Source organism: Mastigoproctus giganteus, chromosome 14, assembly GCF_048544385.1.
Source record: "Mastigoproctus giganteus isolate SK-2022 chromosome 14, ASM4854438v1, whole genome shotgun sequence".
NCBI lineage: Eukaryota > Metazoa > Arthropoda > Arachnida > Uropygi > Thelyphonidae > Mastigoproctus > Mastigoproctus giganteus.
In genome coordinates, this window is record NC_143588.1 from 95,195,218 (window position 1) to 95,212,670 (window position 17,453).

At 33.2% G+C, this 17,453-nt stretch overlaps 1 protein-coding gene across 1 annotated transcript in view; it reads left to right on the forward strand.

Annotated features, from left to right (window-relative positions):
* The window catches only part of RIOK1 (RIO kinase 1), a 133,774-nt gene that overhangs the window by 70,768 nt on the left and 45,553 nt on the right, over positions 1-17,453 (forward strand). The window contains exons 10-12 of the mRNA XM_090389101.1: positions 1,702-1,839; positions 7,997-8,100; positions 13,880-14,052. Coding sequence (XP_090245227.1) covers positions 1,702-1,839; positions 7,997-8,100; positions 13,880-14,052 — 415 coding nt within the window. The remainder of the gene's footprint in view (positions 1-1,701; positions 1,840-7,996; positions 8,101-13,879; positions 14,053-17,453) is intronic.

Sequence of the window (17,453 nt, forward strand, 5' to 3'; positions counted from 1 at the left end):
AGCATCTACAACACTACTTTATATATGTTATTTTGAGAACAGAAAGATCGTCTGTTCTCAAAATAGATTACAGTCAGTCCTCGTATAGCATGATAGTTGTGTTCCTAGAAACCCTTGTGCAATGCAAAACCATGCAATATAAAGAACAGGCCCTATGGAAAAAATAGGGTTAGGTGCCAACCACCCAAGATTGAACACACATTTGAAACCAAAACATTACCAAACACAATAAATAATCGTAATAAAATACTTACGTATTTTATTACGACTATTACATAATAAAATATTGCTAATGCTTTTGCTTCTATCATAAGCAAACTTGTTCTTTGTTTGATTTTCTATCCAAAGACACAAAGAATTGGAAGATTTTGTTTGATTTTCTATCAAGACACAAAGAATTAGAAGAGATGGATTTTATTACACTTTGAGTTGTTCCTGCTTTGAAAGTTGTTTTTATTTTCTCTGCATTCTTTCTAATTCTCGACATTGCTTCATTTAGGCCTGTAGCGCGTGCAGTATCACATGTTCTTTCATTTCGCTCAAAGTGTTTCACAATTTCATATTTTTTCTCTATCAACAGAGGTGGACTGGCCATAAGCCTTACTGGGGAAACCCAGTGGGCCAGAGGCCAGAAGATGATGGAGACCGTTGTGATTTTGGCCATAAATGCTAGTATGTTGGCTGCTTTCCCAGGTAAGAATTTTTGACCCAGTCCACTTCTGTCTATCGATATTGCTTTTCTTTTTCTCTCTGAATCTGTAGTGTCTTCACCAGGACGCTTCCTTTTCACACCTTTTAAGTATTTTACTCATTTTTAGGGAATAAAGCACAATTACAAAATGAGGAGGCACGCTTGATACACATAAACAAAGCTGCGTGCATGTACCAACTGAATAAACAACGTCGTAAAGGCAGAGACACACTATTAACCCCTCACTAGCTCACATTTTACTAAAGCACATTTCTGGGGGTTACTACCATAAAACAATAAAAATAATTTCCAGTTGCGTTCCTGCCAATGGAATATGTTATAAACGGGTAGTAAACTCGATCTAATTGCATTTGCGATAATACCAATAGCTGGAATTTTGTGGGTTTTTATGTTATTATGGTGAAATGTGTTTCCCTTCACTGATATAAAAAACATAATACATTTTCAGAATCTTCTCTTCATTCCTATTGTGTTGCATTCAGTTGTGGTGATTCTGTGTTCGACTGCCATTTCTTGTAAACACAAAGGCGAATTCGGTTCGTGTTATACACAATATCGTTCCTCTATTTATAAATCGTGTATGATCGAATTCGTGAAGTGTAAACACATGTTATACAAGGACTGACTGTACTTGTTTGTCTATCAGTAGGTGTCTAGAAGTCTAACTGTATCTCAGTATACGTGTACTCTTACCAGTTCTCTTTTCAAGAGTTCTGGTTCTCTTGACTAATGAAAATTGGATTGTTTAGTATTTAACAAATAGAACTGGCAAGAGTTTTTTAAATTTTGTGTATGCCCACAATATGGATATTAGGCCTGGAGCAGCCAAAATTTAAAAAAAATTACTTTAACCATTTTTGCTTTATCCACTCCCATTTAATATTATGTAGGCAGTTGAAATAATTTTTGTATATATTTTTTGTTTGTTTTAAAGTTTTTAATTTTTGTTCAACTAAAAATAACTGTTTTTTTTTTTTTTTTTTTTTAAGGCCAGCACCACTTCTGAAAGACGTTACTCTGTCTGAGTCCAAGGCTAGAGAGCTATATTTGCAATGTGTGATAATGATGCATCGACTTTATAATTCTTGCAAGCTTGTACATGCAGATCTTAGTGAATTTAATCTTTTGTAAGTTGTCAATTGGCATTTAACATTAACTACCTTAGCGTTTAAGTGTACAGTTAAGGTTTTTTTTTTTTTTACTAAAGAAAGTTAAATCCTAATTTTATTATGTAATATAATTACTTATAAACAACTGTATCATTTATGAATATTATTTAATTATAAAATTATTTATGAATTAATGTAATATAATTATTTAAGATAGCATGTGCTGAAGGAATAAATAATACTTACATTCTTATTAGAGCATTCAGAAAGACTTCTGTGACAGTAGTGGTTTTGGCACTTGTCACTCTTCAATCAGGCTGTGGTTTGCCAATTTCAGTTTTAGGGAGGGGGGGGGTCCTCCTCTGAGTTGTCCCAGATTTCTCAGCTCACATAAAATGGCCTATGAAAACACTTGTACAGGCATAATACAAAATGGCTATTTTAGCCAAAGTTTCTGATGTGCCTAAAAACTATCAAACTTACAGCATATAGAAATAGGATTTATAGGGGCTCTTACTGTTGTCTTAATATTATGATTTCACATTTTATTTTTATGGTGACCCCAAACACAAAAGATAATGGAACCTATAATACTCTTAAAGTGAGTGGACTGAAAGTTGAAATAATGGAAGATGCAACTTATTTAGATTGTAATTTTCAGAAATATATAAGAGGAAGGTTCTTCCAAAGAATATAAGTAAAAGAGATAAATGAGAACAGGAAAAGTTAGTTCAGGGAGTTTGGATTGAACTGTGAAACTAGTTGATGCATGTGTTCAGACTTCTTGGAAGAAAGTTGTGGAATTACAGATGGTATAGAAAAACAGTGCCCATGGAAACACCTGTAGAAAATGCATTCAGCATATATTGAACAGCTGTGTGATAGAGAGCTGGGGTGCTTGCAGGCTAAGAATCATTAATTGACCTTTCCCCTTTTGGATAGTCTAGAAGTTTCTGAAAGTTTGGGGGGGGGGGGTAGAATCACCATTGTGATCTTTGTAGGTGTATGTGTTGAAGAGCTCATTTGCCTGTGGTGCGTGCCAGAAAACCCCACATAGGTCATGGGCAGGGCTTACCTCACCACTTGAGATCTGCAAATTGAATCCTTTGATTGAAGATATCTTTAAAAATTCCACCAGTCTCTCTGATGGGATTCAAACCCAGATCTTTTCAAACAAGTGACTAGTGGCAAAGCCACTATACTTTCGTGGATGATTGTGAGAATAGTCCGCTGTTACGAGTGTCTCATTAAGTGTACCATAAAAAGAATGAAAAAAAACAAGATGACAAAAACGGCACTAAGTTTGCTGTTCATTTATCTCTTATGTTATGAAGTTATTACTAATAATTGCTTGTGCACCACAAATAAACTTCTCAATAAGAAAAGTGTAATTCTTCTGGATTATTGTACATTTCTTAATGGCAAAACTTTTACCATAGTTACTTAAAAAGCAGGATGATTAAACATGTTCATTAAGGTAGCAGTGCTGTGTAATGCTATATTAATGAATTTGTACTTGTGATGGTCTTCAGGCTTATAATTAATCCTTAAATTATTTTTAATCTCTTCAAGTTATAAAATTAATATTTAAATAGAAATGTCAAATTTGGATGTGCTTGTAGCCACACAAGGCTCTCAGAGGCTTGCAGGCCACTCTGGCATGCATATGGCATACCAATGTGATATTACTGTAAGAAATGTACTACATATCTTATGTATTGGCACTCGCACATAACTAACATCACTTATCAAGATTCATATAATTTACGAATTTATTGAAATTTTAACAAATTTAAGTACCATAATTTAACCACTGTTTTCATATAGGTTTAACAGTATGAACCTGTAAAAGTTGAAAACACTTCGGCATGCAACAATTATTTGAGGGCTTCACTCAGCATATGGGCCTCCAATTTGACACTCCTGATTTATATAGTTATGCAGAAAAATTGCTTATATCTTTGCATTAATTTTTCAACTTTTGCATTTCTCATCAATGTGTGCGAGAAAATAAAAAAGTAAGTTAAACTGTAATAAAAGATTAGTTTAATTTATCATCCAGTGCTTACAATAAAGCATGATATCAGAATAATGTTGTATGAAAACATAAAACAGTTTTATGTTATGTATTAACAATAGGCTGTCATCAATTAGTTATCAGAGAACAGCAAGAAACTTTTAATAATTCCAGAACTTTCAGTTTTTTAAATTTCCTCTGAACAAATTTGTAGGTTTGTGGTTAGTTCCAGATAACCCTTGACAATTTGGAATCCAAAGCCTACTAATGAGTTCAAGTGCTAGCCTTAAAGTTGCAATACAGCATAATGCACCTAAAAAAACTGTACAAACAATATGTCTTCTGAATCTGGATGATTGATTTTCTGGATTCTTTTTTTTTTTTTTTTTTTTTTCCATATTTTTTTCCTCATTTATAGCTTAATTTTTAACTATATCAAGATTTGGTGCCTCTGTAGCCAGGTGGGCAGGAGCGGCAGTGCTTAGCACACGCTTCTTGATTAGACCAGGGTTCGAGCCCGTGACCACCAAATATGGAGGATGCAGAAAGGTCAGGGAATGACCACCGCATATCCCCGGAGCAATATGGCCTTAGTTGCTAATGCTCCTAAAAACCAAATAACAAGGTCAGGGAATGACCACCGCATATCCCCAGAGCAATATGGCCTTAGTTGCTAATGCTCCTAAAAACCAAATAACAAACAAACAAACAACTAACAAACATATCAAGATTTCTAATGCAACTAATTCTACAGCATTGCCCATGTCGTATATCAGAATTTAATTCTTTTGCAATTTCGGTCTTGCTACTCTTACTAACTTGATGAGTTATTTTCAATTTGCTTGAAATCACTTTCTGGTGCCATTTTAATTTGTATATTGATGTTTGTTCTTTCTTTGAGAAGTACTACCATAAAAAGCTTAAAAGAGAGGGAGATAATTTTGAATTAGCTGGGTTTTACTATTACCTCAAAGGAAGATTAACCAGTAATTTGAGTTTATTCAAACTGTAAAGTACCTAAAACCACATTCCCCTGATGAGGAGCTGCAAACAGGTATATAAAAATGATTCCTCTAGAACCACAAGATCTTCATCCACCCAGTAGATATTTACTTATGTGTCTGCATTATGAAAAGAAAATATAAGGGAGAAATTCGATTTTAAGCAGATGAAATTTTGCTCATTTTAAACAGCCTTTTTAGCTTTTAAATGTTGCTGCCAAGTTAAATGCCTAAATTATATAATAGAAAAATGTTGTGGAATGTAGTTTCACAATGAACTTATTTTGAAATTGAATTATACTGATGCATTACTCTAGACCAGTGGTCTCCAGAATGGAGTGCGCACACCCCTAGGGGTGTGCAAGATGATCCATGGGGTGATTTGGTAAGCAGAGCGAGCGATGCAATCCTTCCATTTGGATCAACATACCTATATGTGGGGACTTTCTCTGCAATGACTATTAATAAAACCATGTTTAGAAATAAACTTAACTTGGAACCAAATCTTTGGGTAGCTGTGTTCCAAAATATGAAACCAAGATACACAGCAATAATGAAAAATATTCAAGCACATTGTTCCCACTAAAAAATGCTGTTGATTTGATCACTTTGTACTTTAATTTCAATTTCTCTTTTTTTCTGCATTGAATTAGATTATGATCTTTTCAAATTACGTGTGATTTCATATATGTGATTCTAGATATAATGCATACCATGTAAATTATTTATAAATAAAACAAATAGTATTACATTACATTTCATTCTTGAACTTCAATTTAATTTTGTTTTGTATATTTTTATTTGTAATCTTTTAAAATTATATGCGATTTTAGATATAATGCCGTCCATGTAAATGATTTATAAAGAAAATAAATATTAAACTTATATAGTTAATTTTTTATTCCGGAGTGTGCTCTAGTCCTTTTAAGTAAAATAAGGGTGCGCGACTAAAAAAGTTTGGAGGCCACTGCTCTAGACCAGTGATGAGTCCACCTAGCTTTACACTGCAGCCTGCCATCTAATTTTAGGAACAAGAAAGGGAGAAAAAAATTAAAATTGATGAATAATTATTATATTCCAATAAAAATATTATTAAACAGTTTTACATTATATTACTGATAATACAACTGATACTGCCGACCGGGCTAGCCGAGTGGGTAAAGTACCTGCACGGCAACCCAAAGGTCGCGGGTTCGATTCCCGCCTCGGGCTTGGATCAAAGTACTGCAAAAACCTTGGGAGGTGCAATATGGCCACAGAAGCCGATGCGCCAACAACTACCAAAAAAAAAAAAAAAAAAACAACTGATACTTTTAATACAGTAATATAAAACAAACAAAAGTTTTATCTCTCATAAAAATAAGTATCACAGTATTTGTTTTTGTTGTTATAAGCAGTGATGAGCAACCCTTATGTTATAAGGGTTTCTCATCACTGCCCTAGACCTTCTAACAAAAGTTGTTAATGTGGTTTAGCATTCTAATCAGATTAATTTAAATATGAATATTGCGGCAGTTTTATTTTATAAAATGCTCATGTAAATAAACAGAACTTTAGTAATTGGGAGGTGATTCCTCTTCTAGCTTTTATGAAGGGTGAACTGTGCATATTTTTGAGAATGGAATGCAGATTATTATTATAACTTTAACACGTTGACTGCCGCGTCGGCCGTATATGTCCGACACTATTACGTTTTTCAGGTGCCGCATTGGACATATATTGCCAACACCCACTGTTTCAGTGGGAGCTATGTTGGAAATTGTTGGAAATTTATGTTATTTTTGAAAAGCATGGCCTCCAGTGTTACATGTGATAAAATTTTCATGGCACTATGAGAAAAAATAAGCGAGTAACTGGTCATTATTTAAAAATTCTTTATTTTTACAAATTTTATAATTACAAAATTATGAAGATTTATGGTGTTGTCCAAACACACGAAAGGCTGAGAATACAGTCTGGGCAATACGTTGAAACTCTTTTCCCCGTTCTGCTAGCAACTGATCTTCCTTCCAACTCTTTCAATTTTGCGTAACAAAAAACGCACATCCTTCTAACTTTCTTGTTGTTTGCATCAATTTTTGTCATTAGTATATGAGTGTTACCACATTTTGGCTATTCACGTTTCTGTTTCCATTCTATATTTGGCAAAACCATAACTATCCCTTCCTGAAAGCTTCTTATTTTTATTTGTTTTCGCGTAGCACTCTTGTATACCATGTACGCCTTGACAACTGATATTCCGAGTATATATTCTATTGCTAATTTTCAGTACCACTTTACCCCCTTTCTTAGCATTGTGGCATACGTACCCATTTGATCTGACAAATCAATGCCTGCTTTTCCCTTATTATAAGCTAGAATAGGAAGTAGTTTTTTTTTTTTTTTTTGCTTCTTTTCGTCTTCCTTTACTGGTGGAGGGTCAACCAACCATTTCTGGGGTATGCTTTGTTGTTAGTAGTCTCACATCTTGAGCATCTCACCACTTTAGAACAATAATTCCATTTTTTCTTTCCTTGGCGATCATCTTCCCTTTATTTAGCTTTGAATGCATGACTTCTTTGGGCATAAATCTTTTATTTGCTCGTAATGTACCAACAACGTGAGTTTTTTTTTATGAAGAAACGATAATGGCAGATGGTAGCTGGTATAAAAATTGTTTACATACAAGGTGCGACCTTCATTTAGAAGTCCTTGTGATAACTCATCACAGACCTTTGCAGCTAAACCTACGGATTTTATATAATTTTCATATAATTAACTAATTATATAATTTTCATATAATTAACTAATCACAAACAACTTTCATATGTATACCGTAATAGTGTAACACGTATGTGGCCGACACGGCATTTCAAGAAATAAAGTAACCTACTGGTCCACGTTGGCCACATGTATGCGACACAAAAAAAGACTTTTTTGATATTTTAAGCGAAAAAACTGCATAACACTGACATTTCAATATTTATTTTAGAATTACTAATCAAATTATTTACTAAATATTTTTTGGCACCGTGAAATTTTTTTTTTTTTTAACTAGCTTGGCAGTCAACCTGTTAATAATATTTAATATTGGAGGAAATTCTTACAATAGCCAGCATAATATATTAATTTGGTTGCAAAGTATTTTTATCATCTAAATGTAATTTACAACTTATAGATATCACAAAGGAAAATTATGGATCATAGATGTTTCTCAGGCTGTTGAACATGATCATCCTCATGCCTTAGAGTTTCTGAGAAAAGATTGTACTAATGTTACACGTAGGTTTATATGTATATATTTTTTGTTTTTGTATTTTCTTTTCATAGTTAATGAAATTATTGATTTGATGAGTTACTTTTAATTTTTATAACCTGAAACAGCCTTATGGCCAGGAGTTTTAATGTGCAAAACACTCCTTTAAGGTCAACTGGCCAGCCGTATATATAAGTTCTCAGTTTCTGTATATTTGGACTCTGTTATGTGTCCAGAGAAATATAGAGGGGGGGGGGATTCTTCAAAAAGAAATACATGCCATTTCAAAAATATCTCAGAAAAAAGTTCAGAAATGTTTCCTATCAGCATGATTTGAATTTAGTCTTTTTCTAAACTGGTGACAAGTAGCTGGCTCACTATACTGCAGCAGACAGTTATGTTATTTTTGCCAATCAAATACACAAAATAAAAAACTTTGTCTATTAATGAAAATTCATCGAGTATCGTGTACACCAAATAATTGTGTATGTAAACCAAACTCCTACTACCTAAATGTTTTAGTAATATAGGTTAGAGAGAGAGAGAGTTATTATAATATCTATACTATAGTATATACAATATCCCATTACAGCTGTACAACTAGGGGATTTTACAAATTACAGATATGTTGTTCTAAATGCTTTATGATAAACATAATGTTGACAATTATTATAAATACCTCGATAATACAATAATACAGAGATATCTATTAAATGTAAAGTATGGCATTCAGAAACTATATACAATTACAGTGAACAAGAGAGAGAGACAAACTCTTGCATGTGTGCAAGTCCAAATTTAATTAATTCATTGATTGCAGATTCACTTCTGACGAGGAAGATTCCCTACTTGCAATTGAAGCACCATTTAAAACACAAACTCGCTCACTTTTAAATACTGTTTGAACATGGCACAATTGCAGAAAAAAAATCACATAATTTCTGCAAGGATAGCCATCTTATATTTGCTCTCCTCCACAAAGCATTTCAGATCTGCATCCTGGCCTTGTGCTGCCTGAAGCATTTGAGCAGGCAGGAATTTGTCTGAAATGTGGAGGAAATTCAGATTTGACCTAAGGGATGGCAAAGTCCTTAGGGTTGAAGAGGGAGCCTCCAGTGGCATAATTCCCAGGTGTTTGGGGAGCTAATATGGCACATCATCTTTATTGTGGTGCATAGTCTTTTCACAAAGATTTTATGGTGTAGCCCAATATACCTCAGGTTCTCTGCCAACTCTGAGGCAGCAACTGGTGCTTGAAGTGTGGCCATTTCAAAAGCTAATACTCATCTGCAAAAAGATGCATCTGGTTATAGGGGCAGCAGAAGCCTAATGAAGGTTTCACATTTCGAGATGAAAACTTAGAGAGGGGGGATAAAAAATAAACACTGCCATGAATCAGCGTAAATAATCATAATGTTTCTGTATATTTGGACTCTGTTATGTGTCCAGAGAAATATAGAGGGGGGAGGATTCTTCAATAAGAAATACATGCCACTGGCCAAATGTTTATCAATCCTTGGTATGATAGCATGGATAATTTTTGTGTATTTCACCAAAGAATTTTATGAAACTGGAATTCCATTAGTATATCAGTTCATAAATTGTCTGGCCAAAGTTTGCTATTTTTTCAAAATAGCAGGGATAGATAAATAGAAAAAAATTCAGTTTCAGAGAGGTTATAATTATTAATCCCATCTTATGTTCATTTTTCATAGTGCTATGCCATTTCTGTGTATTTAATATGTAATTGTTTTATATGTTTAATAATTATTATAATAATTGTTCTTTTTACTTAATATAATAACTGTTCTATGTAGCTGATTTGCTTGTAAAACAATTATAATGTATATAATTGCTTTAAAAGCACATCAGCAAAAAAAAACAAGTATTAGGCATAAAATGTAGGTGGTAGATGACTTTCATCAACCGGTGAAATACCACCACTTTTCTTATTGGAGGCTTGAAGTGGTGAAACCCATGTTTAGTCTCTAGAGCAAAGTTTCTGGGCATCCCCCTCCCCCATACTTCTCTTTCAACCCATGCATGGTACTAAGTACTATAGGTTTTGATACCTTTCATGTTTGGGGTTTTCATAAAAAAAAAAAAAAAAGTTACTTGGGATATTGATGTGTTGTATTGTATTATGTATTTTTATTAATTATGTATATGTATGCATATCAGGTGCACCAGAGAACTCTGTTATATCTAATAAAGTAAATTTATTGAATATTCTAACACCTCATAGTGGCATGCTAAAAATTAAACCATTTGTGAGTGCGTGAGATCCAATTAATGGTGTTAAACATGTACACTTGTCCTCAAAAATTCTTTTTTTTGTTTTTGGCTGTTTCAGTGTTGATAATTTTCAGTTGGGGGTGGTGGGATATTAAGGTCAATATTGTTAGTAGGTCATTTTAAACACAATTTTGATGTTACTGCATCTTTGACCTTCGAACAAGTCACATTTATGTGATGTTAGAAAATTATAACAGAATTAATAGATAATTTTAAAATGTCACCCATTGTGTGTGACGGTATGGCACAGGGCCACCTTTTAAAGGTGCAATTATCCCCTTGAAGGAATGCTTTCTTATAACTAGGAATCGAACAGTACTCTGAAATCATAGAAATATTAGAATTCATTTTGACTGTTATATAGTGAAGTTACTCAATGCACCTTGGCAGAAATGCATCCTCATACACCATTGTGATATACTGGAACATTGCTGTTTCTTGAATATCATTAAGAAGAGATTGTTCACGTTTTCATGGCTGAAATGTTGTGTACCATCAATGTCATGGGTACTGTATCATTTGGAAAAAAAAAGAAAAAAAAGTTTAATGATGATATTAATTGACTAGCTCTTTAGCAATTTCAGCTACTTTGATTAGAAGAGGTCTTTTCTTTAGGTGATTGATTTCACTCCTACACTACACAATTGTCTGAATGGCTGTGCCTCACAGATGGCCCAGTAATTCTCTCCCATTATTTCGGTTGTGTTGTTGAAATTTCATTGGTTTTTAGAGTCCATTATACAGTTAACAATCCTAATGGGAATGTACGCTTTTCTTCCCCTGTTATATTTCTTGAAACTTTGTTAATAAATCAGAAATCGTGATACATAATCATACTGTATTGAATAACCCTTTTAGGAATGAGTTTTTAAGCAATTTTTTTTAGGCTTTGTAGAATGACTTTTTCTCTCATGAAATTTTGAAAAGTTGTAAAAATGAAAAATTTGTGTGTTAACATGCTTGAAATATTAATTAAAAATTTTTAAAAATTAATTTTGTTGTATAATACTAGCATTAATTTTCAAAAATAATTTTTTTTTTCCTCACTTTTTCCCATTTTTATATATGAGGTCAGTGTTTTTAGTGTTTTGGCATGAAAATTTTTTATGGCCAGATGCCCTTCCTGACGCCAACCCTCACCCTTTACCTGGGCTCGGGATATGCGGTGGTCATTCCCTGACCTTCCGTATCCTCCGTATTTGGTGGTCACAGGCTCAAACCCCCAGTCTAATCAAGAAGCATGTGCTACACACTGCTGCTCCTGCCCACCTGGCTATGGAGGTGCCATTTCAAAAATAAAATCAGAATTAAAAAAAAAAAAACCTGAAAACAATTCAAAAAATAATTATAAGATATTAGTAAAACTCGTCATTACTTCATTTTTTTGATATAATACTATATTCTACATCTATTTATGTATCATATATTAAGTTTAAACAACTTCTGGATCTGAATTCCAGAGAAATTTGGCTTTTGTAAGCCAAAATCCAACAATGGTGGCTGATAGGTGCAATATTCACCAATTTTAAAATCTGTTTTCATGCAGAAAAATATTATAAATTGTTTACAATCACTTAGAAATGTAAATAAAAGATGGAAGCACTTATTGGATAAGTCTAACTTACTTTGAATTGTTATTTCAAATGACCTTGAAAAGAGTGCATGTGCAAAACATTTGATGAGTTAAAAAGTTCATAGCCTGAGTAAGCAAGTGCAGTGTTAAAACTTTCTGTACTTAATATTACACTTCAAATAGTAACCCACCAAATTTCATGTAGTTTCAGAAATGTATTTTTAATTACAGATCCTGAAGTCAACAAAGCTGTATGAATGGGGAAAGATGGACAAAATCGGTTCACCATGCAGTTATCCAATATTTCAGAAAAAAGGGACTAATGTCAAAGGCAATTTGTGAGGATATGGTTACAACATTAGGGAAAGGATGTCCCTTCCTGTTCCATGGTTAAGCAGTGGGCAGCAGAAATTAAATGAGGGAGGAAGAGCCTGGAAGATGTCTTGTGCTGTGAAAACCTGCAATGTCCATCCCTCCAGAAGTTATTAATAGTGTGCATGATCTGGTGATGAGTGATCAAAGAGTGGTAGTTTGGTACATTGTGAGATTCTTCGGCATCTCATGTAAACATATATCACAAAATAAACATGTATCATGCTGGCATAGCAGTTCTTGCTATGCCAGCATGTGCCTCCGTAGCCAGGTGGGAAGGAGCAGCAGTGCGTAGCACACGTTTCTTGATTAGACCGGGGTTCAAGCCCGTCACCACCAAATATGGAGGATGCGGAAAGGTCAGGGAATAACCACCACATATCCCGGAGCAATATGGCCTTAGTTGCTAATACTCCTAAAAAAAAAAAAAAAAAAAAAACGAAACAACTTTGAAATTATAACAAATATTGTCTCTCTCTCTCTTTTTATAAATAATAGTGCAGGTTGTTAAGTTTGGTTTAGAAATTGTAACCTATTGATTATAATATGCAAGTGTATTTCTCACACATTTTACCAAAAAAAAAAAAAAAAAAGAAAGCAATTATGACATTAGTTTTCAGCTGCTAATAGGTGATAAAAATATATATATCACCTATGTTATATATATATATATATATATGTTGTAATGGTTATGCAAAAATTGTAGACCTATTGGCCACATGAAATCCTAGAATAATTCACAAATCCTTTACATTTGCAGTAGTTTGGTGAAAGATTTTGAATAATTGGTTGTTTTTTTTTTTTTGTTTTTTTTTAAGAATACCATAATTATAATACAGTTAGAGTAAATGGAGAATGTTGCCAAAATTGAGAACTTCCCAAATCTAACTATGAATAAGAAAAGACTACAGACAAATGGAACCCTCTGCTGTATTGCAAGACTTGTGATACAGATATTGTAAGAGCTATTTCTGAGCAAAGCTTCCTTCCATTATAGAGGCACAAACTGACCAGAAAGTCCTCCTTCAATGTCTGTTTAGTACTTTCTGTGGAAGTGTTTGAAGGAAGTTTATCTGAACAAATCATGAGTGCTACAGCACATGAAAGACAACATACAGGAAATATATATAAAACATTAAATCAAGACATTTTGAGGAAAGTAACATTAAGTGATGTAAAGTGCTTTTTGTATTGCAGCTGGTGGTGGAAGTGGACATTTAATAACATTTTTATTTGTAAGTATCCTATAAACAGCATCTCTTTGCATTGCTAATTCCAAAAATATATTCCAATTTGTAATACTAGGTTTATAAATTTTGCTTCACTTTTTATGCTTATTTCATTTTATCCAGGCAAAATCTTAAATTCATCTTTATTTATATTATAGTATAGTGCATTATCATTGTATTGTATGTAGTTATGCTTGTAAGAATTTAAATTTATTTTGACATAACCTTATATCAAAATAAATTTAATTCACTTATATTGCTTTTATTAACTTATGAAAATTAATATTATACCACTATTTTGATTAATCCATTCTTTTTTTTTTTTTTTTTCCCCAGAATTTTTTCATAAAAAGGGTGTTGCAGTGATGACCGTTAGGGAGCTATTTGATTTTATTACAGACCCCACAATTACAGACAGAAATAGGGATGAATATTTAAGTAAAGCTCAGGAAATAGCTGCAAATCGATCAAAGAAGGAATGGAGCGAACAGGAGAAAATTGATGAAGAGGTAATAATAACTGTCATCTACAAATTTTAACTTTTTGTCTGCCTCTTCAACAGAAATATACAGTAAATGTTATCCAAATAACCGTTTTTGATATCCGGAGCACTCAGAATAACCAGAATGCTCTAGTAACCAGCACCTTTCTAGAACAGATAGAACAGTAGAACTGTTCTAGAACAAGGGTGTCTAATTATAGTAGTTTTCTTTGCAGTCCATACTAGGAATCACAATTCATTGCAATTGAATTGCTTTTTGTCATAAAACTGCCAAAATGTGAAGTAAATTTTATTATAATATATTTCATTTTATTACATAACATATTACAGAATGCATCTTGTTATGAAGAATTTCACAATATGAGATGTTATAATAATGATGCTGCTTTACAAATTTGTTTTGCTTCGCCTTAGTGCACTACTTAGTATGCAATAGGAAATTTTTGCAGTCAGAAGAGGTCTTAACCTTTTTTTGGTCCATCCAATGTCATGCTGTATGCTGCAGTGTAAAATTCCACTTCAGTCCAATGTCACGTCCAGCCTGCCCATCAGCATTTCCAATTACAGAATTTGTTTTTCAGCTGTACTGGTGCAATTATTGTTTATCTATTATTTATATTTCATATAAACAATTTTATTTTATTTTTTTTTTGTTGTCTTGAAGTCCAAATGTCTCAACTGGCGCAACCATCGGCATTTCCGGTTATGAAATTTGTTTTCCTGGTGTACTGCCATTTATTTATACGTTATGTAAACAGTCTGAAAAATGAAATTGATATTTATGTTCAATAGTTAACAGCAGGCACTGTTTTTTTTTTTTGTTTTTTTTATTCCTGCCCTACTTGAGTAGAACAGATAAAAAAGGGACTTGGCTTGACTGTTGGTGTTTCTGATTATAAAATCTGTTTGTGTGCTGTACTGCTATCCATTTATTCTTCATATAAACAATCGAAAAAACTGAGTGGAAGTTTATATTCAATTGTTAATGGTAGGTGGCTTTTTTTTTTCCAATGTAGAACCCAAAAAGTAACTTATAGTTAGATTTAAGTATTTAGACATGCCATCAAGATAAAGTAAAGGGCCTTTCTAATGGTGAAATTGAGGAGGAAAAAAAGGAAACTATTATAAATAAGTTAGTTTCTGACTGTTCCATATGGTGTGACTGGGTTTAGGTTTCACTAAATGAACTGAAGGAGATTTTTGGAGTCAACATGGGACTAAATTAAAAAAAAAAAAATTAGTATAAAGAAATATTGGTCTGAAGAACAGACGGACAGAATTAAATTTTTCAAGAATGTCTTTAGCAGGAAGAGATTTCTGCAGATATTTTGGAAGCTGCACCTTTTCCCACCCACAAAAGGACAAACAAAAAATTCATTTATGTTTTAACTCGTGTAAACCAGAAAATAAGTAATTTTTGAACATAAAAAAATTACCTATTTTCTACTAATCATTTGTTTGATTAGTAGGACTGCACTGTTTGAGCTGGACTGCACAGGAAAGACAGTGAAAATAATCCTGGACTGCAAAAAGTTAGGCCATAAATTACATTATGCTATAAATATTGATAATTAACCAAATTACTAAATTATCGACTGCAAATAAGTTTTTTTTTGTGCTGATACGCAGTATACAAAAGGTCCTGGACTAGCCACACAGTGCTGCATTCAATAAATGTAGCATAATTTGCTGTTGTTATATTGCAAGTTTCATCCTTCATATGCATGTGAGTAGAAGTTTGTTCAGTATGTGTCATTTCTGTATACATTTCAAATGCATGCAGCAATTGGCACACTATGGCCATAGTTGCCGATGCACCTAACAAATCCCTAAAACAACAACAACAAGCACACAGCAATGAAACATGTTTATTTTATCATGATTTCCAACTGTGAAAAATGTAAGATTTGGAACATTTCACAAACATCAAATTTTGTGAATGGAAATCTGCTTCTGTAAAATTCTTCTGCATATTTTGTAAACCTGCTTCTGCATCATTTCTTTGGAAATTATGTATGAGGTTTAATGGAAAGAATTTTTGTCTCATACTACTCTGTTTAAATGATATCATAGATTCAATGAGGGAAGAGAAAGTGACTATTCTGGAAGCCCCTTTAGTTCATTGTGCATCAGAATTACTGTATGATTGTTGATAAACTTGCAGAGCTTTAAATATTTCACATGGAAGCTATCCTACAGTTTAAATTTATTGTTTGAACATGCATTAGATTGCCAAGCATGTGGCGCTTCCAGTGCTTTCCAGTAATGAATGCAATTAGTGGATTCAGTTTGTGGTAATCTCCTAATGATCCATTGTTTTGTCTAGAGTCCATCATTCTTGGGAAGATGAACTTTTTGTTTTTTCTGTGACCTGAAAATCCTCCGTAGTAGCTTAGTCTGCAGCCATTTGGGTCGAATTCTCATCAACAAAAGAAGGAATTTCTAAAGTCCTCTTCAATCAAAGCTGTAGTTAGCTGATATTAGGCAGAGGGGATAGGGTTCCCCTATGAGTTATTCTGGTGTTTTCAGCATGCAAACATAGGTTTCTGTAGGCTTAATACTTTTATGATTGTGAATGTATGTTTGGAGGTTGTTAATACAAATATAATATATATGATCCTCAAACAAAGTGTGAATCATTAACTTGGTAATCACCTCATTCACTGCAAACAAAAACATTTTGGCAACATCGGACAAAAAGGAAAATTATGTTAGAAATGTGTTTAGATCATTGTGGTATTGTGTACTATGAATTAATTCTTCAAGGGTGCCACTGTGAATTAGGAAAGCTGCATACCAGTGTTACACTGTGTGTGAGAGGCAATTTGATAAAAATGGCCAGAACAGTGGGCAGCAAAAGATTAGAAGTTGTTACACAACAATACACTTTGCACAGTACTTGTTTCATGTGCAACAAGAGCTCACTAAAAAAAAAATACTGCTATATTATCATGTCCCCCTTACTTGCTTGACCTCTGACCATATATTTTTTTTTTGTTTTTATGTAACAGTTCCACAACTGATACCAGCGATTATACTAGTGGTGGCAAGAGTGCATTACTGCTCAAGGAGAGTATGTTAAGAGAGACTGTATACAGGAACTCCCCGACTTATGTAAGGGTTGTGTTCTGTGGAGCTCTATGTAAGGAGGAATTTCCCCCATGCTTGTACAGCACTTGCAACTGTGCTCGCTGAGTTGATTGAATCAAAAAAGAAATGTTCGATGAACATGTAAATAGAATTATATTTATTGTATTTATTCAATTTTTTATCTCGTGCAGTAAAAATTTCAAAAGCGTGTAATTTAAAAAATTTTCAAAATTATAAACTATAAAAAAAAAAAAGAGAGAGGAGACAGGCATAACATCAGTAAGTTTTACCTCTCGAGCATCATTGCCAGAATTTACA